At 53.2% G+C, this 25,837-nt stretch overlaps 1 protein-coding gene across 8 annotated transcripts in view; it reads right to left on the bottom strand.

The window, feature by feature from the left end:
* RBM19 (RNA binding motif protein 19) overlaps positions 1-25,837 on the bottom strand; it is a 138,585-nt gene that overhangs the window by 110,701 nt on the left and 2,047 nt on the right. For 6 of the 8 annotated variants that reach the window (XM_073790139.1, XM_073790136.1, XM_073790134.1 and 3 more), the window contains exons 2-16: positions 25,371-25,553; positions 24,867-24,992; positions 24,646-24,684; positions 24,172-24,364; positions 22,788-22,996; positions 20,867-20,947; positions 16,425-16,503; positions 15,420-15,491; positions 14,209-14,412; positions 12,707-12,837; positions 11,774-11,895; positions 11,240-11,336; positions 9,518-9,628; positions 7,134-7,334; positions 5,749-5,877 (exon numbers count right to left, since the gene is read on the bottom strand). In XM_073790139.1, coding sequence (XP_073646240.1) covers positions 5,749-5,877; positions 7,134-7,334; positions 9,518-9,628; positions 11,240-11,336; positions 11,774-11,895; positions 12,707-12,837; positions 14,209-14,412; positions 15,420-15,491; positions 16,425-16,503; positions 20,867-20,947; positions 22,788-22,996; positions 24,172-24,364; positions 24,646-24,684; positions 24,867-24,992; positions 25,371-25,553 — 1,977 coding nt within the window. Of the gene's footprint in view, positions 1-5,747; positions 5,878-7,133; positions 7,335-9,517; positions 9,629-11,239; positions 11,337-11,773; positions 11,896-12,706; positions 12,838-14,208; positions 14,413-15,419; positions 15,492-16,424; positions 16,504-20,866; positions 20,948-22,787; positions 22,997-24,171; positions 24,365-24,645; positions 24,685-24,866; positions 24,993-25,370; positions 25,554-25,837 lie in introns of all 8 variants that reach the window. The other 2 variants (XM_033836959.2, XM_073790140.1) reach the window with 1 other exon arrangement.

The following is a 25,837-nucleotide window of genomic DNA, read 5'->3' as shown; positions in this document are numbered from 1 at the left end:
GGTGAGCTGCCCTCAGTCCCAGCCCAGGGGGAACAAGAGGGGACTGCGAGGACGGCTAGGACCTATCACCTACCCGGGTGTGCAGCTGGCCTGGCTCCTCCCACTTCTACTAAGTCAGCCAACGCCCCTGACCCCCCAACATCCGGGAGAACATCCAGCTTGAAATAAAAGACATGATTAAATGCAGCCTGGCTTTGCTCCAACAGCACAGAGGTGTCCGTTGTTTCTCCAAACCTCTGTGTACCCAGCCACCACCTCCCCCAATCTCCAACTCCCCCTGGGATGCTGGAAGAGCTAACAAGACAAGGGCATCCCAGTCTCGAGATCTGCTGAAAAAAGGGGGCCTGAAGAACACGAGAAGGGGGCCCAGAGACCGCAGTCAGGAGGCAGCGCAGAGCTGTGAAAGCGCACGGCCTTCGAAGTGAGAGTGGTCTGGGTCAGGGTCCCCGTGATGCCACTCACTAGCTGTGTGCCCTGGGTGACTGGCTTACCCGCACTGCCTTAGCACCGCCACCTGGAAAATGGAGTCTCTCTCTCTCTCTCTCTCCCCCCTTTTCTCTGCTGGCTTCTTTGAAAATTCGAATGTTTGCGACTCCATACGCACACTGGGTCCCCGGTCCAGGGCACCGTTGCCTCTTGTGTGGATGACCGGGTGTTCTCCTCACTGGTCTCCCGTCGGCACCTGTCCCCGGCCTGCCAGCTTCTCCCATTCTGTCTCCTCGCCTTCTCCATTCCAGCTGCACCAGCCTCTATTCTGATCTCTGAGCCTGCCAAGACCCATCCCTGCCACAGGGCCTTTGCACTTGCCATCTGTCTCCTCTGCCTGTTCTGCTCATCCCATTTTCCCAGGCCTGGCTTCTTGTCAGGTCTCAGCTCAAACGTCCTCCCCTCAGAGCTCCTCCTGTGCAGTTGTCCCCAGCACAGGCCTGGCCACTTGCCATCAGAGTCCCCTGGGTACCTCTCCTTCAGAGGCCTTACCCCTTTCTGAAATCACCTTATCGGTTCACTTCTCTGTGTCCCCAACTACAAGGAGAGCTCTCTGAGGACGAGACCACATCCGACTCAGTAACCTCTGCACCCCCAGCACCGGGCCCAGAGCAGATGCTCCAAAAATATCGGTGGATGATGATCTGCTACACAAATGGCACTTAGTGTGACCGACAGGAGCTGTGGGGTCACAGCTAGGAGCACAGACCTGGGAGCTGGTGGCTCTGGGCACAGCCCAGCTCTTTCCAGATGTGTGACTCTGCAAAAGTCACTCAACCTCCCTATGCTTCCTTCTTTCCATTCAAAAAAGGAGAAAGACAATCACAGGGTCCACTTGCAAGACAATTATGAGAATTAACGCACAGAAACCCAGATAAAACAGTGTCTGGGCCAGGGGAAAATGTCAGGAATCCCTACCTTCGCAGGCCCATTGCCGGAAGAGGCAGGCCAGTCGGCTGCAGGCTTTTGAGAAGAACAGCCAGCGCCGCAGGTCTGAGTGCAGGGGACTGTGTCTCTGTCGGCCACATCCCTGGGAAGAGCTTCTGCCCCGCTCAAGTGGCCAGGCCCTGCTACGACCCATGCCCATGTCCAGAGAGGTGTGGAAAAGGCCAAGGGCCAGGGACGAAGCCAAAGGTCACTGTTAAAAGTGCTTTTCTGCCAGGCTCCCCTGGTGGCACAGTGGTTAAGAATCCACCTGTCAATGCAGGGGACATGGGTTCGAGCCCTGGTCTGGGAAGATCCCACGTGCTGTGGAGCAACTAAGCCCGTGAGCGAACTACTGAGCCTGCGCTCTAGAGCCCGCGAGCCACAACTACTGAGCCCACGTGCCACAACTACTGAAGCCTGCGCACCTAGAGCCCGTGCTCCGCAACAAGAGAAGCCACCGCAATGAGAAGCCCGCGCACTGCAACGAAGAGTAGGCCCCGCTCGCCGCAACTACAGAAAGCCCGCACGCAGCAACGAAGACCCAACACAGCCAAAAATAAACTAAAGAAAATAAATAAATTTAAAAAAAAAAGAGAAAGAAAAGCGCTTCTGCCCCTGGCCTCAAGTGGGGTGACGACAGGAAGACTAGCAAGGAAAAAGGAGGTATCACAAAACGAACAGATGTTTGCCAACGACCTCACCAGGAACCAGGAAAAGTGGGAAGAAGCGCAGGATGGGGATGGGGGCAGGGGCGGGGCGGGGTGAGGGTGCGAGGAAGGCTCAGAAAGCAAGGTGGGCTGGAGGGGGCTGGGAGAGGCAGGGGGGAATACCGTCCATCTGTAGTTGGCACAATAAAATCCAGTCACGCATCACCACATGGGGCTTTATTATAATCAGGCCGCAGAATTTACGGTCGCTCCCTCCCCCTTCCGGCTCTCTGCGCGGAAGGCTGACAGCAGAGACTGTTATCAGTTGCAAGCAGCTTTTCAGGACCTCCCCCGACTTGGAGCCCTTTATCTGGAGGTGAGGGTCTTGGTTGTGGGGAGATAAAACACACTGTCCCCCTCCCTCGAGAACGGTACAGGGAATGGAGGGCTTCGCCGAAAAGAAAGGTGTCGGGGGTGGGGGGCGCTGGTGAACAAAACAACCCTCTCTGTCCACTCCCCTCCTGCTGCCTTCCTGCGGAGCCTGAGAAAATCCAGGGCTTGGGGGCCGGCTGGTCCCCGGCAGTGGGGATGGGGAAATGGGGAAGCTTCAGGAACCATGTGCAGAGGGGCGGCCGTGGGGGAGCAGCAGGTGAAAAGGAACAGCTCGGGGACCGGGGAGGGGACCGTGTATGTGATACAGGTAAGAAAAGGAACAAAAAAGGGCAAAAGGAGGCTCGGGAGATGAGTCCTGCGGGGATCCGCCTGACGACACAGGACTCAGCGGGGCATGAAATCAGCTCAGGCGTGCACAGCTTCTTGGTCCCCATCCGATCTATTTGCTGCAACTACTAGCTCCCTCCTCCTAGCTCCAAGGCCTCCTTTGTGTGAGGGGCGGCAGGACCCTGGACAGCAGCCCCCTAAGAGGCAGGGCCTGTTGGGGACAGTCTGTCTGGGATGCTCTCAACACCGGAACCTAGGCCCGGGCACCCAGGGGAGGCTGGGGGCAGGCAGGGGCAGCCCTCCACCTTCCGACCAGGGCACGCTATCTCTGCAAAGCCTCCCCTCGCTGTGCTCCAGAACATTCTGCACCCAGGGCCCACTTCTATTACTGTGACATCTCAGCTACCCCCGAACAGCCCCACCCGTCCTCCTAGCAGCCCGGGAGCTTCTGGGGAAGCGGTATGTGTTGGGCCCATCTTGGTTGCCCCAGCTCAGTGGCTGGAATCCAGCTGGTGCTCAGGGCTGAGTTAGAGACCATCCACTTCACCTTATGCTGCTGAATTAGGACGAGGGTCAGAGAAACGGTGACTCGGGCGGCTTCTCACTGAACTCTCACAAAGGCCTTCTGCCCATTTTACAGATGCAGGAACAGGCTCGGAGGCTGGTGGCTTTGCCCAGTCACTGGGCTAGGCGGGGACAAGGAAGACAGTGACTTCCCCGGGAGCTGTAAGCCTCACGTACGGAGGACCCAAAGTGCTTAGTGCAGGGCCGGGCATGGAGGAAATGCTGCTTTTGCCTGTGGATTCACTCAGCACCTACTGACTGCTCTCCCACCAGACGCCGGGCACCTTCCTGGGTGCCGGGGCACAGCAGTGCACAAGCAGACGAGGTACCCGCCCTGCGGGATGGACGTCTAGTGAGGGAGTCAGACAGACACTGAGGAAGGGAACCCATAATGACACACTTCTGGGAAGTAGTAAGCCTTTAAAACAAAGTTTAAGGGTGAGGGGGGGGGGTATAAATCAGCGCCATGAAGGGAGCCACGGTTACGCGATGGGTGGCGCCATGTTCTGATGCTTAAACAACGATGCAGAACAAACGTGCCGACGTCACCAAGCTCTACTATGTGCCGGGGCTTGGGACACAAACACGAGGATGGCCCAGCCCTACTCTTCACAGGTAAAGAGAGACAGAGAGGCACAGAAACCCTTCTTCCTGCTTTCCTTCACTCCCTCGACTCACATTCCTGAGCTACCCCACGCCTGGGGTCCTACGGGATGCTTGCGCCCAGCAGTGAGCGAGACGGCCACTCCTTGCCCTCGCGTGGCTCACTGTCTGGCAGCGACGGATGTTAAACAAGTAAAACAAACGAATAAACAGGATAAACACAAACTGTGACGAGTGTCACAGAAGAAAACAACAGAGAGAAGGGAGGGAAGCACCGGGACACCTGCAAAAGAGTGTGGCCACAGGGCAGCGGCCCCCCGGGGAGGCACCATACTTAGTGGTCCCGCCAAAGCTAGGAGAGGCCTCTGCTGGATCTGTTTCCAGGGCCCTCGCTCCTGGCAAGTCTGTGCTTTAAAGGAGGACTTGCTTTTGGCCAAAAAACATTAGTCATGTCCAAGTTTAGTGACTGAAGTTGAAACCAAGGTCGCTGATAATTTGGGGGTGATGGCTAGTTAAGAAGAAACTGTGACTATATAAAGAGAATTCTTCTTGATGGAAGCATAAGCATGGTGGAAGAGAACGCTAATCCAATCTGTGGCCAAAAATAACTCAACAGGGGCTAGTGAGGGGCTTTTGAAAGATTTATATCAGTGGTCAGTAGGTAACCCCAATGGCTAAGGGATGCTTTCGGGGACCTCAGAAAGCAGAGACTGAAGAATTTTCCTTCCTGACTGAAACAAGGCTTCTAGACCAGGGGTTCCCAAATGCCTTGTAGTGGCTTGGGCCGGTCCTGAGGAGGTTTTACCCATCGAAGATGAACTGGGAAGTGCAGACAGCCTAGGGAGGTTTATGGACAGGGAGGTCTATTCAGTTAAAGGACTCTTCTTTAATCTGAGAATTCCCATCCCCACCCCCATTCTTTTATGAGGACAATGGAAAGGGTATACAGGAGATGTATTTCTTTTAATCCTTATTTTAATCAGCCGGCAACCCTACGTTAAGATGGAGGTACAGAGGAGGGATATTACCGATGGGCAAGATCTTAATGTCTGGGTAAGGGTGTTCTTCAAAGCTTTTCTAAAGGTCTTTGCTTCTAGGATGGAGTCCTGGTCCCCTAAGTGGTTCTCAGTTGAGGGCTGCACTGCCCCCTAGAGGGCATCTGGCATACAGGGAAGGGGTATCTTAGATCGTCACAATTACAGGGGCAGATCTGACATTCAGTGGGCAGGGTCAGCAAAATGTCTTACAATTCGCAGAACAGTCCCGACAGGGAAGAACTGCGCTGCCCTGAGTGCCAGGAGCGCCCCCTCCTCACCCGAGCGTGAAGCATCAGCTGAGGGTTGGGTCCCCGCCTCCCTTCCTTTTCCTGCCTTTGCAGCCACTGGGCACCAGAGGGAGCCATACCATCCCAGGGACCCCGGAGAATAAACATCTCCAACAGCCCTGCTCGTCCATGCCAGCGGATGCATCAATGCGACCCAGAAGGCTATTTTCTCTTGCTCTGTTCCGAATCCCTGTTAACAGATTCTAGTGGGTTTTTAAATTTTTCCTTTCACAACCTATATTTGATAAGCCAAGATAGTTGGCTACCTTATGTTGTATCCAGAATTTTTATGCTCTATTTTTTTTAAGGACATTTTATGTGCCTATAAAATTCCAGAGATGGGGACCCACCAGTCTCAGGATGAATACAGAACTTGAAAAGAAATACCTGATAAACAATTTAGTGCTGCCCCCTAGCCCTCTGTCCTTCCCCTGCCTGCTGCCCCAGGACATCCTGATCTCAGGCCCAGATCTTACCTGTTTCTGGCTCCATCCTGTCCTTTCCGGCCGGCTCTGCTGGTGCATCTTGGAGTTCTTTCTTCTGTGGGGCTGGGCTGGAAAAGATGCCCACCGGAGCCCACTCCAGATACAGGGGGACGTGGTGGAACTGCAGAGACGGGGCGGAGGAGGGACTCAGTCCACGACACAGACAAAGAGCCTGAGGCTCAGAGTATAGAACTCTATGTGCTGCCTGATCCCCTCGCTGCAGCTCAGGGTTCAGGTGAGAGGCTGGAGCATCTGCTGTCATTGGATACGTCTGCATCCCCCGGTGCTTTCTCTAATCAAGAGTGTGAACAGGGAGTGGGACAGGGGAGCAGAATCACTGATACAGGGCAGCCCTCCTGGAGGAAGTGCAACAGGGCCACCGGACACCAACCATGCTTTCTCTCCCTCCACATACGTACACTCACAGGCAGTGAGTATACACATACGTACATGCAGAGAAGTTTTTTTTAAAAGAAGGATAAACAAGACACTGACAAACAGTCAGCAAAGCATTAAAGTCCTTGATAAAGAGAAGCTACTTGCAGTGGGCTGAATGGTGGCCCTTCAAATGATATGTCCACATCCCAACTCCCAGAAGCTATGAATGTGGCCTTATTTGGAAAAAAGGCCTCTGCAAATGTCATTAAATAAAAGATCCTGAGATGAGATCATTCTGGATTATCTGGGTGGGCCCTAAATCCAGTGACAAGCGCCCATGTAAGAGAAAAGCAGAGGGAAGATTTGAGATGGAGAAAAGGCCATGTGGACAGAGGCAGAGACTGGAGTGATGCGGCCACAAGCCAAGGGACACCTGGAGTCACCAGGCACCGGAAGAGACAAGGAAAGATCCCTCCCCCCACCCACAAGAGCCTTCGAAGGGAGAATGGCCCTTGGGCACCTTGATTTTAGACTTCAGACCCCCAGAACTGTGAGAGAATACATTTCTCTTCTTTTAAGCCACTAAACTGGTAGTAACTTGTTATGGCAGCCACAGAAAGGAATGCACTGACACATGTAACTTTTTCTTCCTTATGACCAAAAATCAGGAGGTAGCCCACCTACAGAATTGACTTTCAACTAATTGTAGGTATAAGATATCCAAAGCGCCGAGGATGATGGTTCAAAGTCATGGGGGAATAGAAAGCTGAGGAAAGCCAGAATCGGCAGGGAACCGAGGCAGGCTTTCCGGGGGATGTTTTGAGCCTGCCCCTCACACTGCCCCGTCCAGAGGTGCTCCCAGGGGCGGGATGACATTCACAATCCCGACAGACATGGCTGGTTTCCAGCAAGTGCTCGCACGTGCCAGGTCTATGCCAAGACTGTCCGCCCGTCAGCTCCCTCCGTCCTCTCCCTGAAGCGGGGCTTGGGCGGCCCTACCTTGGAGTAGGCCAGGTGTCGGAAGGCCTTGCGGGCCTCCAGCGGCTCCAGGAACTCCACGATGGCCGTGATGCCGCCCTCTGGCAGCAGCACGCGACCCAGGCTGCCGAAGCGGCCGAAGGTCTCCTGCAGCTCGGCCGCCAGGGTGCCGGCCGGGAGGTTCTTCACCAGGATCACGGTCTTGCTTCGCTCAGCAGCGGCCTGCAGGGAGGGGACAGCTCATGTGGGACGATGGAAAGGAGGGTCACTGAGCCCCGACGCCAGTACTGATCGGTGGGTGACTCTGGACCAGGCGGCCACGTGGGACCTCGGGTGCCAGGCCCTCAGGAAGCAGGTCCAGGAGACCCCACCCTCTCGGGCGCGCCACCCTGTGGATGAGAGGCGGCCCCGAGGAGTGGATGAGGGAGAGGGCTCTGCACCTGGACCCCCCAGGTCAGATCCCGGCCCCTCCACTACTGAGCCGAGGCAAATTCTGACAGCGCCCAACCACAGCCCTCGCTGGACCTTCCAGGACCCTCCAGCCTAGGGCCGGGATCTGCATCTCTGTGCTAGGGGTCTTTTCCCGGATCTGCAGAACGCCTGACGCCACACGTGAGAAGTTAACACCCCGTGGGAGCTGCCCGTGGCTCTCAGGAGTTGGCGTGTCACCTGTCCTCTGGGTGGAACAACTCCGAGTTGGGCGGTGTCCCCCGGGGAAGGCGCCAGCCCACTGTTCTACCAGTGGCACTGGGACGAGCATGCCCTTTGCTGGTCTCCCCCTCCCCTCGTCCCTTCTCGCCAGTGTTCTCCGTCCAGTGAACTACTTGCGCTTGAATCTTTGTCTCAGTCGGCTTTTGGAAGGACCCAAACCAAGACACCAGATGTACGGCCTTGAGAAATGCACTTGAAATGTATTCAGCCCCTCACCTGACATGAGGACACATCACCTATTTCATGGGTCGTCCCAGGAAAGGAGTCAATCAAAAGCGTTGACGTAAGCACGCTGCTTAGCAATTGCTAACATTAGCAATTATTTTATTATTAAAGCATGCTGGATGGAGAATAAAAGAACCCAAAAAAATTAATGGGAGGATTCCAGGCATAGGGCACATCTGGGTATGAGTCTCCACTTGGCCACCAATCTAATTTGAAACCTTGGGTCAAGTGCTTTTCTTCCCTCTGCGCCTCAATTTTCTTTCTTTTTTTTTAAAATTTTATTTTACGTTGCAGTATAGTTAATTTACAGTGTTGTGTTAGTTTCAGGTGTTCAGCAGTGATTCATTTATACATACACATATATCCATTCTTTTTCACGTTCTTTTCCCACATAGGTTATTACAGAATACTGAGTGGGGTTCCCTGTGCTATACAGTAGGTCCTTGCTGACTATCTATTTTATATATAGTGATGTGTATCTGTTAATCCCAAACTCCTAATTTATCCCTCTCCCTCACATTTAACCTTTGGTAACCATAAGTTTGTTTTCAAAGTCTGTGAGTCTGTTTCTGTTTTGGAAATCAGGTTTTTCTTTTTTAGATTCCACATATAAGTGATATCACATGATATTTGTCTTTCTCTGTCTGACTTACTTCACTTAGTATGACAACCTCTAGGTCCATCCATATTGCTGCAAATGGCATTATTTCATTCTTTTTTATGGCTGAGTAATATTCCATTGTTAATATGTGCCACATCTTCTTTAGACATTCCTCTGTCGATGGACACTTAGGTTGCTTCCGCGTCTTGGCTATTGTAAATAGTGCTGCAATGAACATTGGGGTGCATGCATCCTAACCGTCCTTTTAAGATGAAACTCTTAAGGTTTGGTGAGGCTGAGGAAACAGCAGTTTGGGGGTCAGAAGCCCTGAGATTGAGTCCAGGCCCCTGTCACAGACTCACTGTCCGATCTTTAAGTCCCCACCCCACTCTCTGGGCCTCAGGTTCCCAGTCTGTAAGACGAAGGGGAGGATGTCAGGTGTTCTCAGCGGGCCCTCCAAGACTTCATCATCCAGACACCTAAGAACTTCTACCTGCTAAGGAATAAGCAGGTGGAGGAACCTTCCCCTGTGATTCAAGAAAGGTCTCGATCCCGAAACAGATAACAGGTGCTCTTAGTAAGGTGCTAGGTCGGGGAACAGGATGCTTAGGGCCCCCCCCACCTGCATGGAGAAACTCTTGCTTACGGCCCCCGAGGGACACCATCCAGGTCCGATGGGCCACTGGGCCACGAGTCTGAGCTGGTGATCTTTCTTTCTCTCTTAAGCGACAGCTGCAAAGTTAATGCTAATCATCTTTGAAAGGCGTGACCCTCCCACCCATCAGTCTGCTGATGTGAGACTCCGCCCCCAGCTCTCCGGTGGGGGGGCGCTGAGCTCTGAGCAGCTCGCTGCCCAGCGGGCACTCACCTGGCTGAAGGAGTCCAGACTGACCCCATTGTCGAGGAGGAAGCGCCGCACCTCTTGGACGAGCTGGGTCTCTCCCAGGGCCACGCGCACGGCCACGCTGCCCTTGGTCTCCTGTGGGAGAGAAAGGGAAGATGCCCTGTTGGCTGTCGGGCAGGTGACGGGTCGGCTGTCCCATCTCCCAACAGCCCGAGGAGGAGGCTTGCACGGAGCCGGACCCCGCGGATGCTCCCCCCGTGGACATCCACTCTGGCTTGATGGCTCTGGGATGCTCCCCCCGGGGACACCCACTCTGGCTTGATGGCTCTGGGATGCTCCCCCCGGGGACACCCACTCTGGCTTGACGGCTCTGGGTTCCACATCTGTCAGGGTGAATCAAGAACCCCACGCCTCCCCTCCAGCTTCCCCTCCCCCATCTCCCGCCTGCTCCCTCCCCTCCAGTCATATGTACGGGACTCATGCCAAGTTCATTCCCACCTGAGGGCTTCTGTGAGCTCACCTCTGCCCTCCATTCAATTTCTGCTAGAATGTCGCACCCCTGAGCAGCCTGCCTCCTGCCTCGCTCTCACACCCTCTCCCCTTACTCAGCTTAAGCCTTCTTCAAGCCATCACGCCAACATGTGGCACCTTTAATGAGCTAGTGTCTTCCTCTGCTGGAAGGCTCTAGAAGAGCAGGACTGTTTCCCTTTAGGGCCCTGCTCTCTTCCCAGTGCTCAGAGCACTGGTGGGATCTGAACCAGCTGCAGCCCCTCCCGACTGGATGAGGTCCGGAGCTGTGCGGCCAACACGGTGCCCACAAGCTCAGCCACTGGGCACCTGAAACGCGGCGCTTCCGAACCCAGTGTAAGACACGCACTGAATTTTAAACACTCAGTGAGGGGAAAGAAAGCAGTGCAAGACTGCTTGTCATTTTTTATATTGTAGATAATGAACTAATAATATCTTGGCCGTATCGAATTAATAGAATAGATTCTATTCTGAAAAATTAACTTTGAAAATTAACTTTGCCTGTTCCTCTTTGCTTTTTAAAAATGTGGCCACTTGGATATTTACAATTCTGTGTGGGGCTCGCATTCTATTTCTGGGGGACAGCGCTGACCTTCAGCATGGGGCAGGGGCAGTAAATGACGATGGCCAGCGAGTTTATGGATCAAATCTATGGATATCCTTGGCCTGCTGGCTGAAAAACACACTCCCAGGTTTTGCCAAAGATGAACTTGGCCACGGCCTAACTGGAGACACAGCATTTAAAGGAAGGTATGTGACCTGGAGAAGCCAAACGGACAGAGGGGGAAGGTCGGAAGGAACAAGGTTAGACTTGGGAGAGGGGGACTGTCAGACACCTACGACCTACCCCGTGCTCGTCTCAAAGACCTGGGCTGGCTGGGCCCAGAAGTGGGTGGGACCACCTCTGGGGAGTGGTTCAGAGCAAGGGCAGTGGATTCGGGTTGACCTGGGTCACCCCACCTCTGCCTGTTTCCAGGCGTGTGACCCTGGGCCTCCAGTTCTTCATCTGGGAAGTGGGGCGAGAGGAGCACCGCACGCTAAGCGCTCATCGTCAGTTCCTTTCCGCACGTGGCTCCACATTCGCCCACGAGAAGCCAGGGCAGGGTGGATGCTTCCATGGGGGAGGCCCCAGAGGACAAGCTGGTGGACAACCCCAGCCCGACCCCACCCACTCCCCTGCCCAGAGCCGGGGGCACATCAGACAGGGCGCCCACTCACATGGTCAAACACTTGGCTCTTGGTGGCGCTGTACTTCTGGGCGATGGCGTCGGCCACTGCATTCGGGCCCATGAACAGCGTGTTCCAGTTGTGAGAGCTGAGTCAGAGGCAGAACAGAGAGGTCAGACCGTGGCTGAATGGGGGCAACTGTTTGCAGATGCAAAGCCTGGAAGAAACGCGCTTGTGGGCCTGCCTTCCTAAGTCCCCGAAGCCTCCTCTCCCCCATCTTACTTGGCGTGGGCCAAGTACCAGGGCCTGAAGACAACAAAAGCCACGATGATATTAATAAGCCCTAACGTCTGTCAAGCGCTTACTCAGCACCAGGGACCAAGCACTTTGCTTACATTGACTCAATCCTTACGACACCACAGAAGTGAGGCACCGCTGATCCTTCCCATTTTGCAGATGAGGAAACTGAGGCTCAGCAAAGTTATGGATGAGGGGCTAACGCCACCACGAGGAGTCAGGGTACCCTGGCAGCTAGGCAAGGAGGGGCGAGGGCAGCCAAAGCCTGGGTCAGAGGCAGGTATGGACCTGGAGCTGTTGGCTTTGTCTTTTGACTCTTTCTTCTTCTTGTAAGACGATGATCCTGGGGCGTCTGCGTCCTCGCTGGCCTCCTTCTTGATGGTGGATGGTAACACATGGAGCATCCTGCCCTGAAGGAGGACGAGGGGAAGGGGGTAAAGACAGGAAGGGGGCAGGCGCTTCTACATCCTGCCCCGGGTATGTCGGCCTCTCCACGAGGGGGCTGGACCCAGCACTGAGACCCTTGTCGCAAGACGGGGGCCTCGGGCAGGATGCCCACAAGGCCGCCCTGAACCCAGAACGGGGGCCTGGCCACGTGGCACAGGGGCCTGACTTTGTGACGGGGGACACCTGACAAAGCTTCACAGAGGACGCTGATCGGTTTGTAAGTGACACCTGCAGGGCTCCCCACCCGACTCTGTCCCTGTGAGGGTGTGAGCTCCACATGGGCAGGAGCCAGGTTCAGCCTGCAGTCACAGGGGATCAATAAATCATGAATGAATGAACGAACGAACGAACAGGAAAGGGAGGCGAGGCAGCCTGGGGCTTCGGCTTGTGTGCTAAGCACGGTATTTGGAAGAAAGCAGCATTTCTTATATTCTACTGTGGCCATTTCAATGACTGGGTCAAAACTCTTTCTTTCCTTACTCCTTCCTCTTCCAAGTGGTATTTTGAGAGAGCATGTTCATTTAATCCACAGACACTTTTGAAGGGCCCACTATGGGCCAGGTGCTCCTCTAGGGGCTAACGATAGACCCGTGAACAAAACAGAGCAGACCCTGCCCCTGGAGGCCGCTCAGATCAGGAGGCAGCTTCACGTGCATCAGGTGTGCTTCCCTAGAAGCGTGGGTGTGGTTTCGTGCCTGCGCGCACGCGCACACGCCCACAGCCTCTCCCCATCACCTGGGCCCGGCAGCCGCCCGCCACCCCACGGGCCATCACCTGGAACACCTGCCCATCCACCTCCGCGTAGGCCTTCACAGCATGCTCCGGGAACATGAAGGTGACGAAGGCAAAGCCCTTGGGCTTCTTGGTCAGGCTGTCGATGGGGTAATGCAGCTCAGACAGGGGACCTGAGGGTAGGAAGGGCGTCAGTGTCCTGCAGGCCAGAGCTGGGTGAGAAAACTCTGGGCACTAGTCAAGCTATGGGTTTTAACCAGGGAGAGCGTGGAGCTGCTGCCGCCGCTTGGCCCAGGACAGAAGGTGGCAAGGGGCTGCCGTGAGACCCCCTCATGGGTCAGGGTGTCCTTCCACAACCCTTCGTGTGTCTATTCTGAGAGCAGAGGTGTCTGGCCTGGACCCTCCTGCATCACATACTATACATGTGGCCTCGGGCAAGCCACAGGGTTTTACGGGCCTCAGGCTTCTCATCTGTAAAATGGTATCGTTAAGAATACCCAGCTCAGAGGACGGCGGGGAGGGTTAAACGCACTAATACGTGTCATGTACTAAACAGTGCCTGCTGGTGACGTAGGGCCACAGAAGTGTCTGCTGGGATATTATTACGATGCTCACATTAAAGTACACACCTTCCACTCTGAACACCAGGGTGTGACCAAGTCCTCCTTCCCCGGCTTTATCTTCCCGGATGGATACTTCGAGTCTACTGATGACCCCCTCTCCAGTGCCTGGCCCTGCCACGTAAACCAGGGCACCAGCCTGTGCGGGAAGATCTGGCGACAGGACAGCAGGACACAGGCCAGGAGGTGACACCAATTTGTCTGATCGCAGAATCCTACTCAGGGCCTCCTTGTCCAGAAGACAAGCACTCGGCTGAGCTCGGATCCCCTGCAACCCACAACTGGTCTCCGACGAGAAGCGGGGAGACGCTCCAGGGGATCTTAAAAGCACCTAGACCTCGCCCTGCCATTCTGAGCCCTAACTTCCTTCCCTTCAACAACCACGACCTTACAAACAAGCACAGCTCCATGTGCCAAGGTGAACTACAGGCCTTCAAGTCTGTGTCCTGCAAAATAAAGCCAGCAACCACAACAATGAAAACGGCCCTCACTAGCAAATGCATCCGGATGCTCGGTCTGGAGAGCAAGACTATTTAGACAGCAGAGTTCAGACTGGGGAGCACTTCATATCAACACACACAGTGAGTGGGCTTCCAAGAGCAGAGCAAGGGTTCAGATACCAGGGACATCTCAGAAAACTGTACCCAAACCCCGTCAGTTCTGAGTTTAGTGATGAAAGCTAAGGGAGTCTGGGTTCAGACCACGAAAGGTGCCTGGGATGCCATCTAGGACTTCGAGTTCTGCTGTCTACATACTGTTTGAATCTTCACAGCAGCTCAGAGATGGTGAGGCCCATTTTATGGATGAGAAAACTGAGGCCAGAGGGGGCCGTCATTAGCCCAAGGTCAAGAGCTGCAGGAGGCACATGGGGACTCGGACCACCCGCTGCAGGTGCCTGTGGTGAGCCGGAGGCCACGCCCCTACCGTATTTGGAGAAGAGCTTCTCCAGGTCTTCCTCGGAGCTGGTGTAGGGCAGGTTTCGCACAAAGAGCCTCCCAGAGTCGGCCAGGTCCTCTTCCTCTTCATGCTCCCCGAGTGTCCGGCCTTGCCAGGGTTTGGCGCTATTCTCTGGGGGCACCTTGGCTGCGGGGACGTTCTTTTCCCTAAACACCTCGATGTAGCGTCCACCTGCACAAGGAGAGGCAGTCAGGGCCCCGGGGGAGGCCCGGAACCTGCCAGCTTCCAGACTCTGTTGCTGCCTTCCGGAAGCCATGGTGAAGGTGGCTGGTGACAGCGCCAGACACCAGGCTCTGTTAACCAGGGTGGCGGCCCCAGCCAAAGCCAGGCCTCAATCTCACTTATCCTGCGAGCTCGGCTTTAGCTCAGGGGGGAGCCTGCCTGGGCCGCCTGGCCCATGGGGCTGCATCCTCCCAATTCCAGGGCACGGCCCCTGGCACTGCCCTGGGAATCATCTCACGTGACAGCCCAACCCTGAAGAGCCACCTTGTGCTGCTGCTGAACTGCGTCCGTGCATTGCCCCGGGCTCCTGATTAGACCACGACCACCACCACCATCACCTCCACATGCACACGGCAGGTGCTCAATAAACACCTACCACCTGACTTGCTAGCAAGACCGCTTAGGTTTCTCCTCTTCCCTAACAGAACTTGTGTCTTCACAAGGGGTCAATGGCTGGACCTGAATCACCTGTCCATACCAGGGACAGGCCAAAGAGCACGTCCTTGGATATCTTGTTCAGGTGACCTCCCAGCTCCAGACCCTGTACTTGCTGTTCCCTGTACTGGAACGGCCCCACTCCACAAAGCCAGAGCTGGCTCCCTTTACCCCTCTGGCTTTTGTTCTGGTGTCGCCGGCTTAGTGTGGCCCAAGCTGACACGATCCTGTTTAAAATGCGCCTCCTCCAATCCCGGCCCTCTCCTGCATCTGTCCACAGCACGGCCCCTCTGGTTACCGCCTGTCTCTCCCCTCTCGATGTCAGTTTCCTCTACAGGAAACTTAGCCTAATCTCTGCCCCAGGAGGGCGGGGGCTTTGGTCTGTTCTGCTCACGGCTGTATCCTCCGTGCCCAGGGCAGTGCCCGGCAGGCACACAGCAGGCCCTCAATATAACCTTACAGAGCAACTGAATGAGCGAACCCCTGCCACCCCGTGGCGTGGGGCCGCCGAGCACCCTTACCCATGTATTCCCTGTTGCATTTCAGAGCCTTCCTCACTTCCTCTTCACTGCTGAAATCCACAAAGACGTACCCTGTGAAAGGACCAAGACAAAGGTAAGGGCTGCAGGCCCTGCAGACAATCGTGGGAGTCACGGAGGAACACCCACACTGTGCTAGGTGTTTGGGGGAATCTGAGCAGAAAGGGGGGGGAACCTGTACTTTTCGCCCAATCTCCAAAATGCAGACACTCCCTGATGCCCCCCAGGCAAATTTCCCTTTGTAGGCAGCGTTCGGAAACGGGAGGGCCTTGGCCTGCCTCCCAGCCTCACCCTGTCCTGACCAGTGCCTGCTCTTTGACCTTCTCTGGACAAATGCCTGTGGGTGCGGTTCTGCAACCCAGCCTGGCACCAAGGGGCCACCTCCACAGTGACTGCCCGTCAGTGCCCGCGGCCCTGACTTGCACAGACGAGCGTGTGGAGTCTTCCCTAAACACGAGAGACCTCGCCTCCCCACTTTTCTAGGAGTCAAGCGACGTGCGCTCGGACACACAGCTAACGCGTGGCCGTGCCGTAACCTGCGCCAAAGCCTGTGGGTTTTGGTCTCTATCACAAGACCCTCCCCTGGGGGGCTGCAAAAGCCCCCACCCAGCCCACCTGTCCTTGGGCCCCGCCCCTGGACCCTTCCCTCACCAGCCAGGGGGCCATCCTGAATCTGATCACGGCCTCCCCTTGCTTTGAGCCCCCGGTGGGCCCCTGCATCTGGGCTGAAGGCCGCAGTCATTACTGAGCCCCCAGGCCTGGGGGCTGGGCCCTGCCTGCGCAGGTGAAAACCTCACACTAGGCTGCCAGCGGCAGGGGACAAGAGGCAGACCCCTGTCCTGAGCACCTTCACCACATCCACAGAAGTGGGGATCACAAATAGGAAAGAAAGTAGCTGCCCTCCAAACACCTCCACAGTTCCACTGCCCCAACCTTCCAGCTCTAGCATCTGCCTCTCCAGCCCCCTCGAAACAGCCCAGACCTTACCTGTTTTGTTTCCATGGGCATTTCTCACTATTCGAATGGCCACCGGTTTCAGGGGTGCCAGGAATTCCATGACATGTTTCTGTGAGGAGAAGAAAAGTTTTTTCCCAAAAGTGCAAACCGAATAAAGAAGCATGGGTCAAATTTCTGAATTCAGAAAGGACACCAAAGTGTTCCATCTTTTGTAGGCTCTCTCTTTCCTCTAAATTATACACATATTCTCCATCGTAAATTAAAACCACCTTGGAAAAGAAATTTTTTTTTAAGTTGGAGAAGAAACAAGGAGTGTAAATACAGAATAGTAATGGCACCATTGGTATTTTAAGGTACTGCTTCTGATCTTTCTTTCCCAACTACCTTTTTACTTAATTGGGGTAAAATCCAGCTTTCTTCACGTGTCATCAAAGCATGATTATTTGTCCATGTTACTTCACGGGGATGATACACATAGAGTACTGTTGTAGATGGTTCCCAATTTTCTTAACTACTTCTTTATTATTTGGACGTGAGGGTGATTTAAACTCTTTTTAAAAAATGCACAAACACAGAGAGTAAAAAATTTAGCAAATACTGAAAAGCCCCAAGAAGAAAACAAAAATGGTCCTAACTGCAAGGCCCAGATCACCTTGTTGGCACTCCAGACGGGGCCAAGTGTTCCCTGATGGGGGTGGGGTGGGGACTTTCCCCCGCTGAGACCCACTAATTTAACCACTTCTCTAGTGATATAGCGTAGAGGTTGTTTCCAGTTTTTTGTTTTTATAAATAAAATGACACAAATTAATACATTAATTTATAAATAAAATAAGAATTAGAAAATGCGGCAATGAACACTCTTGCACTGACCTCTTGGTGTACCTGGCTGATTCGCCTGTAGTGCAAATTCCCAGCAAGGTAACTGCTAGGTCAAAGGTACGTACGTATATTTTAAATTCTGACTGATGCTTCCAGATTGCCTTCCAAAAGGCTTCACCGCAAACTTCCCCCAACAGTGCGTGAAACAATTTATTACTGAACTTAAAAAATTTCTGCAAAAATGTAACCTTCCTGTTTTGATCTGTATTTCTTTAATTATGAGTGAACTCAGGCATATTTCCCAGCCATTTGAATTCTTTCTCTTAGAAGACCTCCTATCTTTCGTCCACTTTTCTATTGGGTCATACGTAGGTCCCAATATCTACTTACCTATTTGTAAATGAAAGAAGCAGGTTTTTGTCTGTTGTTTGTGTTATACATGTCTGTTGTTTGTCTTTTGACTTTATGACAAAAAGTTGCCTTAGAGAAGTTTTAAATGTTATCTAGTCAATTAATCCATCTTTTTCTTATGATTACCAAGTTCTGCAAACTGCTTAGAAAGGCATTCTTTTTTTTTTTAATTGAAGTATAGTGATTTACAATGTTGTGTTAGTTTCTGGTGTACAGAAAAGCAATTCGGTTATATGTGTATATATATATGTATGTGTATACGCATATGTGTGTGTACATACGTGTATATATGTGTATGTATACATACACTTTTTCATATTCTTTTCCGTTACGGTTTATTACAGGATACGGAACACAGAAAAGCATTCTTCATTCCAAGATTACAAGTAAATTCAATGCTTTCTCCTAGAACTCTTATTGTCTCAGTTTTTTATCTTAAATCCTTGATGCATCTGAAATTTAGCTTGCTATGAGGAGTAAGGCGGGGCTCCACCTTTTTTTTTCCTTCACAAAAGTTAACTGGTTGTCCCATTACTATTTATAGAAAAATCTCTCTTCTCTTCATTGATATGAGACACCCTATCCTAAATTAGATGCTTATACATATGTGAGTCTATTTCTGAATTCGATTCTATTGAGTTAACCTGTGAACAGCTTCACCTGAACCAAACTGTTTTAATTACTGTAGCTTTAAAACATGTTTCAACATCTTGCAGGGGAAGGGTCTATTCCCACAGGATGTTCCCAGCTGTTCTCCGGGATCCCACCCCCACTCCCCCAATGCTGACGAAACTCTGTGATCCCACTGAATTTACTCATTTATTCGCTAATTAGGGAGGAACTGGCATTTTTACTTTCTAAGAATGTATGGCTTTACATTTATGTTAGCATTCGTTTAAATCCCTCAGTGGAATTGAACATTTTCTTTGTATAGAACCTATAAAACTTTTATTAGAATACCTATAAAGTCCCCAATACATAATTTTCATTAGAATATCTAGAAATAGACTGTCTTTCCGTTTCTTCCTTCCCTTCCTTCCTTCCTTTTTTTCTTTCTCTTTCATAAAAGTAATCTGTTTTTCCATTACATTTTCTGTTACCGTTTGTGGAAAAAAGTGATCATTTTTCATGTATTTATTTGCAAAAGTCCATCTAATGTCCCCCGTCCCCACTGAAGCACATGATTTTCTGCATGGTTGGTACTGACAGAACTCTGACTCTAAATTAGCAGACAATTCACATAGTCCAGTAGAACCCAAATGCTTGTTACTCCGAAATCCGATTAAGTTTTATTTAAAAAAATAATTAGCAAATATACAGACTCAAAAAAGGTAGTACTTTGAGAAAAAAAGAGCATAAAATATAATCAGGCACTTTCCAAAAGAGGATACACACATGATACACAAACGTGAAAGAATGATCGACCTCACTAATCATTGAAAATATAAATCAAAATGAGATACCATTTTGACCTGTCACATTGATAAAGATTAATACCCAGGGTTCACAAAAATGTGCACTCTCATTCTCTGCTAAGGGAGTATAAACTGGCCAGGCTTCCAGAGGGCAACTGGCACTCTGTATCAGACTTAAAAATGTACTGAATACATGGATGTGCTTAATACAGTACTTATCTGGAGCAAGGGTTGGCAAACGATAGCCCACAGGCCAAATATTGCCCACGGCCTGCAAGCTAATAGTTTTTACATTTTCCAAGGATTATCAAAAAAAAAAAAAAAGTGCAATAGCCCATATAGCTCACAAAGCCTAAAATATGCACTAAATGATGTTGATAGAAAAACATGTTGACCTCTGATCTCAAGAAATGCGCTGACTGCATTATTATTCAAATCAGCAGAAGACTGGAAACAATCCCCATGTCTCAATTTAGGAGGTTGGGTGAGCGTAACACAGTGCGTCCAGAGTAAAGAATAGCATGCAACGTGAAAATGATGCTGCAGCAGAATGTTCACTATTCAGAGATATTTATGACATAATGTGATGAGGGAGGAAAAGAGTTGCAAAATAGTTCCTACTGTAGGATTGCTTTTTAAAAAGAAAAGACACAGGACTTCCCTGGTGGTGCAGTGATTAAGAATCTGCCTGCCAACGTAGGGGACACAGGTCAAGCCCTGGTCCGGGAAGATCCCACATGCTGCGGAGCAACTAAGCCTGTGCGCCACAACTACTGAGCCTGTACTCTAGAGCCCGCGAGTCACGACTACTGAGCCCGCGTGCCACAACTACTGAAGTCCACGTGCCTAGAGCCCATGCTCCACAACAAGAGAAGCCACCGCAATTAGAAGCCCGCGCACTGCCACGAAGAGTAGCCCCCTCTCACCGCAACTAGAGAAAGCCCAGGCGCGGTAATGAAGACCCAACGCAACCAAAGATAATTTAATTAATTAATTAAAAAAAAAAAGAAAAACACAGGTCAACGTTTCTATACAAAGAAAAAGATGTCTAAGAAGATATACTGAGAATTCATTACTGGTTGTCAGTGTATGGGATATAGACGTGGGGGATTGAGGGGGGCTTGCTCCAGTTTGCCTGGGACAGTCTTTACTCCTATAGTAATCAGACCTGTAGGTAATTAGCTCTGCATCCTGGTACCCCATCTGGTTAGCACTTCTCTCTCAACACAGTTTGCTTGGCAATTTATAGAGTGATAGGTAATTTTTACTTCTTGTTGTTTAGCTACATTAAAAAACATTTCCTAGGCTGAACTTCTACTACTTTCATGAGGAGGGAAATTGACAAAGTGTTCTCTCCTGTGTAGACCCAGAGTCAGCAAACTACAGTACGCAGGCCAAACGTGGCCCACTGCCTGCTTCTGTAAATAAAGCTTTATTGGCACACGGCCAGGCCTATTTGGCCACCTCTCACCTCGGGCTGCCTCTGTGCTACAGCAGGGTTGAGTAGTCGTAGCACAGACCATACTGATCACAAAGCCCTGAGTATTCACTAGCTGGTCCTTTTTAATTTTTCAGCAGAAGTATGCCCGCCCCTAGCATAGGTGACTGGTGACTGAGACCAGTCCTTCCTGGTCTCATATAGGCGGCCCTGTTTCCCGACCGTGACGATGCCCGAGATCCTGTGTGTCAGTCGTTCTGGCCCCCAGTTCCCTCCAGCTGAAGTCCTCAGCTGATCCCGAAGCTCCCGTGCAGCAGAGGCTCCTGGGACCCTCACCCTTGTCTCCTGCTCCCGGGGGCTCCTCACCCCGCCCCATTACTGGCGCGTACCTCTGTGACATTGAACGGGGCTCCCCGCAGCTTCACGGTGTGGGTGGTGGTGCGTTCCTTCTGGTTGGCTGGTGTCTCGGTCTGAGTGATGGCAAAGAACAGAAACGGCCACAGTGAGCTCCCTGGTGCAGCCGCAGGAGGTGCCGACCCGGGCGTCGCAGTGAACGCTGCAAGGCCCCTGGCGCCAGGGCCAGCTGGCAATGCCGGAAGCATCGTGCCTGCCAAGGAGGCAGAGTCTGGCCAGAGCCTGCGGTAGGAGGTGCCAAGCCTCCACGTGCCCCTGAGATGAGGGCCAGAACCACAGGCCGGCTCGCTGGGGGTCTGCTCACAGGGGCGCCAGGCACACGGAGGGGCAGAGCCTGGGAAGGAGCCCTGAGGTACGGTGACATTTGCTACCACTTATATAGGGCGTATTCTGTGCCAGATGTTGTGCACTTTGCAGACACAGCTGTCCTCCTGAATCTCTAAAACAATCTTACAGGGTTTGGGACGTCTTCTGTAGTTTTAGAATCGAAACAGCTCTGAGGAACCTAATCTTTTGGTTAATTCGTTTGGTAACAAAACCTGCCCTGACTTAGACTCATTTGCCGGCAAAGCCCACTCTTGAGCTGTTACGTCACAATTTAGGGTTTACGTCTACCCCAAGTAGATGAGCAATCATTTCTAGCTTCACTGCAGAAACAGTCCTGTGCTTTTATGGACCCGTGTAAGTTATGGGGTATCTCCCTGAAACCTGGAGCTTCTGATTTCCAGTGCGCACCCAGGTGCAGGGGTTTTGGAAACTGGACACAGAGACCAGTGCTCTGCTGGGCATCACCTTACATGACGAAGATCAGAGGCCCAGAGAGAAGCGCCTCACCCCATCCCACGGCCACTCCACATCAGGTCAGAGGCCCAGAGAGAAGCGCCTCACCCCATCCCACGGCCACTCCACATCAGGTCAGAGGCCCAGAGAGAAGCGCCTCACCCCATCCCACGGCCACTCCACATCAGGTCAGAGGCCCAGAGAGAAGCGCCTCACCCCATCCCACGGCCACTCCACATCAGGTCAGAGGCCCAGAGAGAAGCGCCTCACCCCATCCCACGGCCACTCCACATCAGGGCTGGGATGCGAACCCACGGCTCCCTGACTTAGCCACACTCGACTACCTCTTTAGAATTTCTAGGAGAAAAGGACAGGAGATGGCAATTAGAAGGGAAAGAGAATGAACGGAGGGAGAGGGGGAAGGAGAAAGAGGAGGAGGGAGATGAAGGAATGAAGACCCAAAGGATGTGTGAAGCTGCCCTAAGCAGAGCGGACCCCTGGGTGGAAGACGGGGCGGCCATCCCCAGAGGAAGCACCCACATTTATGACCTAGACTCCAGAGCCCAGCAGACCTGGGTCTGGGTGCTGACCCCACCGCTTCCCAGCCAAAACCTTGAGTGAGTCACTTCCTTTCTCTGGGCCTCAGTTTCCTCACCTGTAAAAGGGGACAAGAATCCCCATCCCCCAAGATTCCCATGAGATTCAACAACAAATGACATGCCAGGTACTGAACCTCACATGCAGTAAGTGCTCAATTAATTTCATCCATTATTGTTGATCACGGGCTCGCACCTGTCTACTTTGCTAGTAACTGCGAAGTACAATATGCTTGGGATACTTTTTCCGCTCATTTACGCCCCCCTCCCCCCCAAGTCAAGAGGGGCAGGCAGCCTCTGCGTTAGCGACAGGGAATAAATTCAGAGAGGGAAGATGCTTGCCCAGGGTCACACAGCAAGCAAGCAGCAGTACCGAGACCTGAAGACAGGTCTCTGGGCCGCTGAGCTGTCTTTCCCCGACGTTACAGGCCCCGACAAAGGGGCTGCAGGGAACGTGGGCGAGGGCCAAGCAGACCTCCTCCCTCCCCAGGCTCCCAAGCTCACCCCGATGCACACGCACCTCGGCTCGGGCCGCCTCCCTGTCCTGCTGGGCGGCGGGGGTGCAGGAACCCTCTTCCTCGGCCTCGCTCCCTTCCTCGCAGTTCACGGCTTCATCTTCACTCTCCTCTGAGGATGGCGACTCGGCCTCCACCACCTTGGATTTCAGGTAATCCATGTCCGACAGCTCCTTCCGTGTGGCTGCCTTGGGTTCGAGGCTGCTGTCCTCCTCTGGAAAAATGGAGAGGTTGGGAGCCGGTGACGGTTGTGAGCAAACGAGAGGGCTGGAGGCAGACAGCATGGGGGTGTGACCGGTGGGTGGCACGTAAGGTGCCAAGCCTGAGGTGACCAGGGGCCCCGTGCCAAGCAGCCAGTCCCCAGTAGGTCCTTGAATAAATACCGTCAAGTGGGGAGAAACTGATGGAGTTTTGACAGTTTCCGTGCTACACACTGAGAACTTCGGGGTTCCCTCACCAGCCTCGCCAACTGCCTACAGAGAGGACTCTCACTCCTCGATCAAAACACACCAGGGGCTCCCAGATGCTCTCAGGGTGAAACCCAAACTCCTCGTCGGGCCCGGTGAGCTCACTGGCTTCTCACCGGCTCCCACTGCTGCAGCCACCCTGAGCCATGTGGAACCCCCCTCCAAGTTCCTGTTTTTCCTTCCCTCTGTGCCTTTGCCATGCCGTTCCCTCTGCCTGGAACCCCTTCCCTCACCCCATCCCTTCTGAGTCGCACCAACTCCCAGTGAGTCCTTCGGATCCCAGCTTTGCAGAGACTTTACCAGCCATAAAACTCACGTTAAATTCATTCCCTCATCTTTTAACCAAAGTCGATTCTCACCCACGACCACGGCAGTCACCACGCTGAGCCACAGTCGCTCACAGGTCCACACGCCCCCCCATGACACTGTGACCCCCTTCTGAGGACAGAGATTCACCCCCTCAGTCCTGTGCTCAAGGGCCACCTCCTCGGAGGCCTTCCCCGGTGACTCTCCCGTCCCCCTTTCCTACATTCCTCCCTTTCCTGCTTTCTCCCTGCAGCACCAGTATTCACATCATATACTAAGTAGGAGACCAATGTCTTTATTGTTTCTCTCCCCAACCAGGGCGACAGCTCCACGGGGGCAGGACTCCCTGTCTTTTGCTCACTCCTATATCCCCAATGCCTGAAATAGCGCATGGCATACAGCTGGTGCTCAATCAATATCTGAGTGAGTAATCAACTGACTGAATAAGGAACCAGGATCGGTCAAAGCCGACGTACCCGCAGGCGGGATAATCACTGCTCCACGGGGCAGCGTCTGACTCGCAGTCTCCTGGGCCCGGCGCGGAGGGGCCCCAGGTCACATGTGCACAGGCCCGGGCGCTGCAGGGCACGCACTCAGGTAGGGGCCACAGCCTTACCTTCCGGGGCCTCTCCGGCTCCCTCCTCCTCACTCTCCTGCCCTGAGTCGGAGTCGAAGTTCAGGTAGTCTTCAGCCAAGTTGTTCTTCCCTTTCGAGGGCTCAACGTCCAGGGCATCATTCGCCCAGGTGGCCACCTGCGTCCGCTTCTGGTGAACTGACAGGAACTCCTGGAACTCGTTATCTTCCCTCAGCTGCAGGTGCCGGGTGGCAGGGAAGCAGGAAGGAGGGAGAACAGGCAGAGAAGGCTCAGGCAGGGCTCACCCTTGCTAACTCTTCAGAGGGTAAGCACATCTTCCGAGGCCATTTCCCCCAGTGTCTAGAGGACCTCTGGGGCCAGCTGGGTCAGTCCCAGGGAGGGCGGCGTGGACTCTTCATCAGACAGAAAGACCAAGGCGCCACAGCCATGGCAAGGCACTGACTGCCGGGCCCGCCCTCGCCGCCCGCCTTCCGCTTGTCACCAGGACAGACTCACCTTCTCCAGTTCACTTGCTACCTTTTTCTTCTTGTCATCCTAAAAACAGAAGGCACAGGTGGTGAGGGTCACGACGAAAGGAGATGGAAACGCACTGCCCTGGAAGGGCTGCTTTTGGGAACCATCCGAGAGGGATTCTCAGGTCCCTCCCCCTCCCCTGCCTTCCCGGGGTGACCACCCTGCTGACACCCGGATGCAGCCAGGAGTGCCCATCCACGCACCTTCTTAGTTTCTGGGGAGATGGAGTCTTTGTCTTTCAGAGGGGGCTTGGATTGGCTTGTTTTCTGGGCATGCTTGCTCCAGGCTCGGGGCTTTGTCGGGTCCCCAAACGACTTGCAGAACTCTACCTGCGAGGGACAGAGAGGGGGATGATGACACCTGCCACCACACCCGGCACAGGCAATTCAGCCACTGACTGGGCGAGTGGATGAATAATGGAGACCAGCGCTTCTCATCCTGGGACCAGCAGCATCACCATCACCTGTAAGCCCGTGACACGTGCAAATTCTTGGATTCCCTCCCCCAGCGTACAGAATCAGAAACTCCAGGGAAACTGTTTCCGCAAACGCTGCAGGGGATTCACAAGCGTGGGAGCTTGAGAACTGTGAGGAAGACCAAAGATGCCACGGTCTGGAAGGGGACGGGCTTTGGACTTGAGCGTGGAAAGAAAGAGCCAGTGGGTCGCTGTTGACAGGCAGGAGAGGGCGAGATTCACACCCACTCACCGTGATCCGGGACATGTCGATAAAACTCTTGTTGAAATGGTTCAGCGCTGTTTGGGCCTCCTCCTCGGACTTGAAGCCGATGAAGCCGAACCTGCGGAACTTGCCGCCTTTGGTGAACTTGAGGCTGCAGTCTGTCAGTGTGCCGAAGGCGGTGAACAGCTGCCGGAAACGCTCCTCCTTCATCTAGGGTGGAAGGGGGACGATGGGGGGGGGGGCGGGGAGCCCTCAGAGCCAAGGGGACAAAAAGGGTTGGAAACCTGAGGCCCTGGGATTCCCCAGAGGTGACCTTAGAAGGGGCGGTTGCAGAGCATGCGTTGTAGCTGGACCCGGTTCCAGCTCTGGCTCCAACACTTACTCGCTGTGTGACCTTGAGCAAGGCCCTTCCCCACTTCATTGATAAGGAAATCAAGACTCAGAATGACTGCACTGAAATCTTTCTATCCTGTGGGCTGCTAGGAGGCTGAGAC

This window comes from Tursiops truncatus, chromosome 13, assembly GCF_011762595.2.
Source record: "Tursiops truncatus isolate mTurTru1 chromosome 13, mTurTru1.mat.Y, whole genome shotgun sequence".
NCBI lineage: Eukaryota > Metazoa > Chordata > Mammalia > Artiodactyla > Delphinidae > Tursiops > Tursiops truncatus.
The sequence above is the reverse complement of the archived record's forward strand: the minus strand, read 5'-3'. Positions and strand labels throughout refer to the sequence as shown.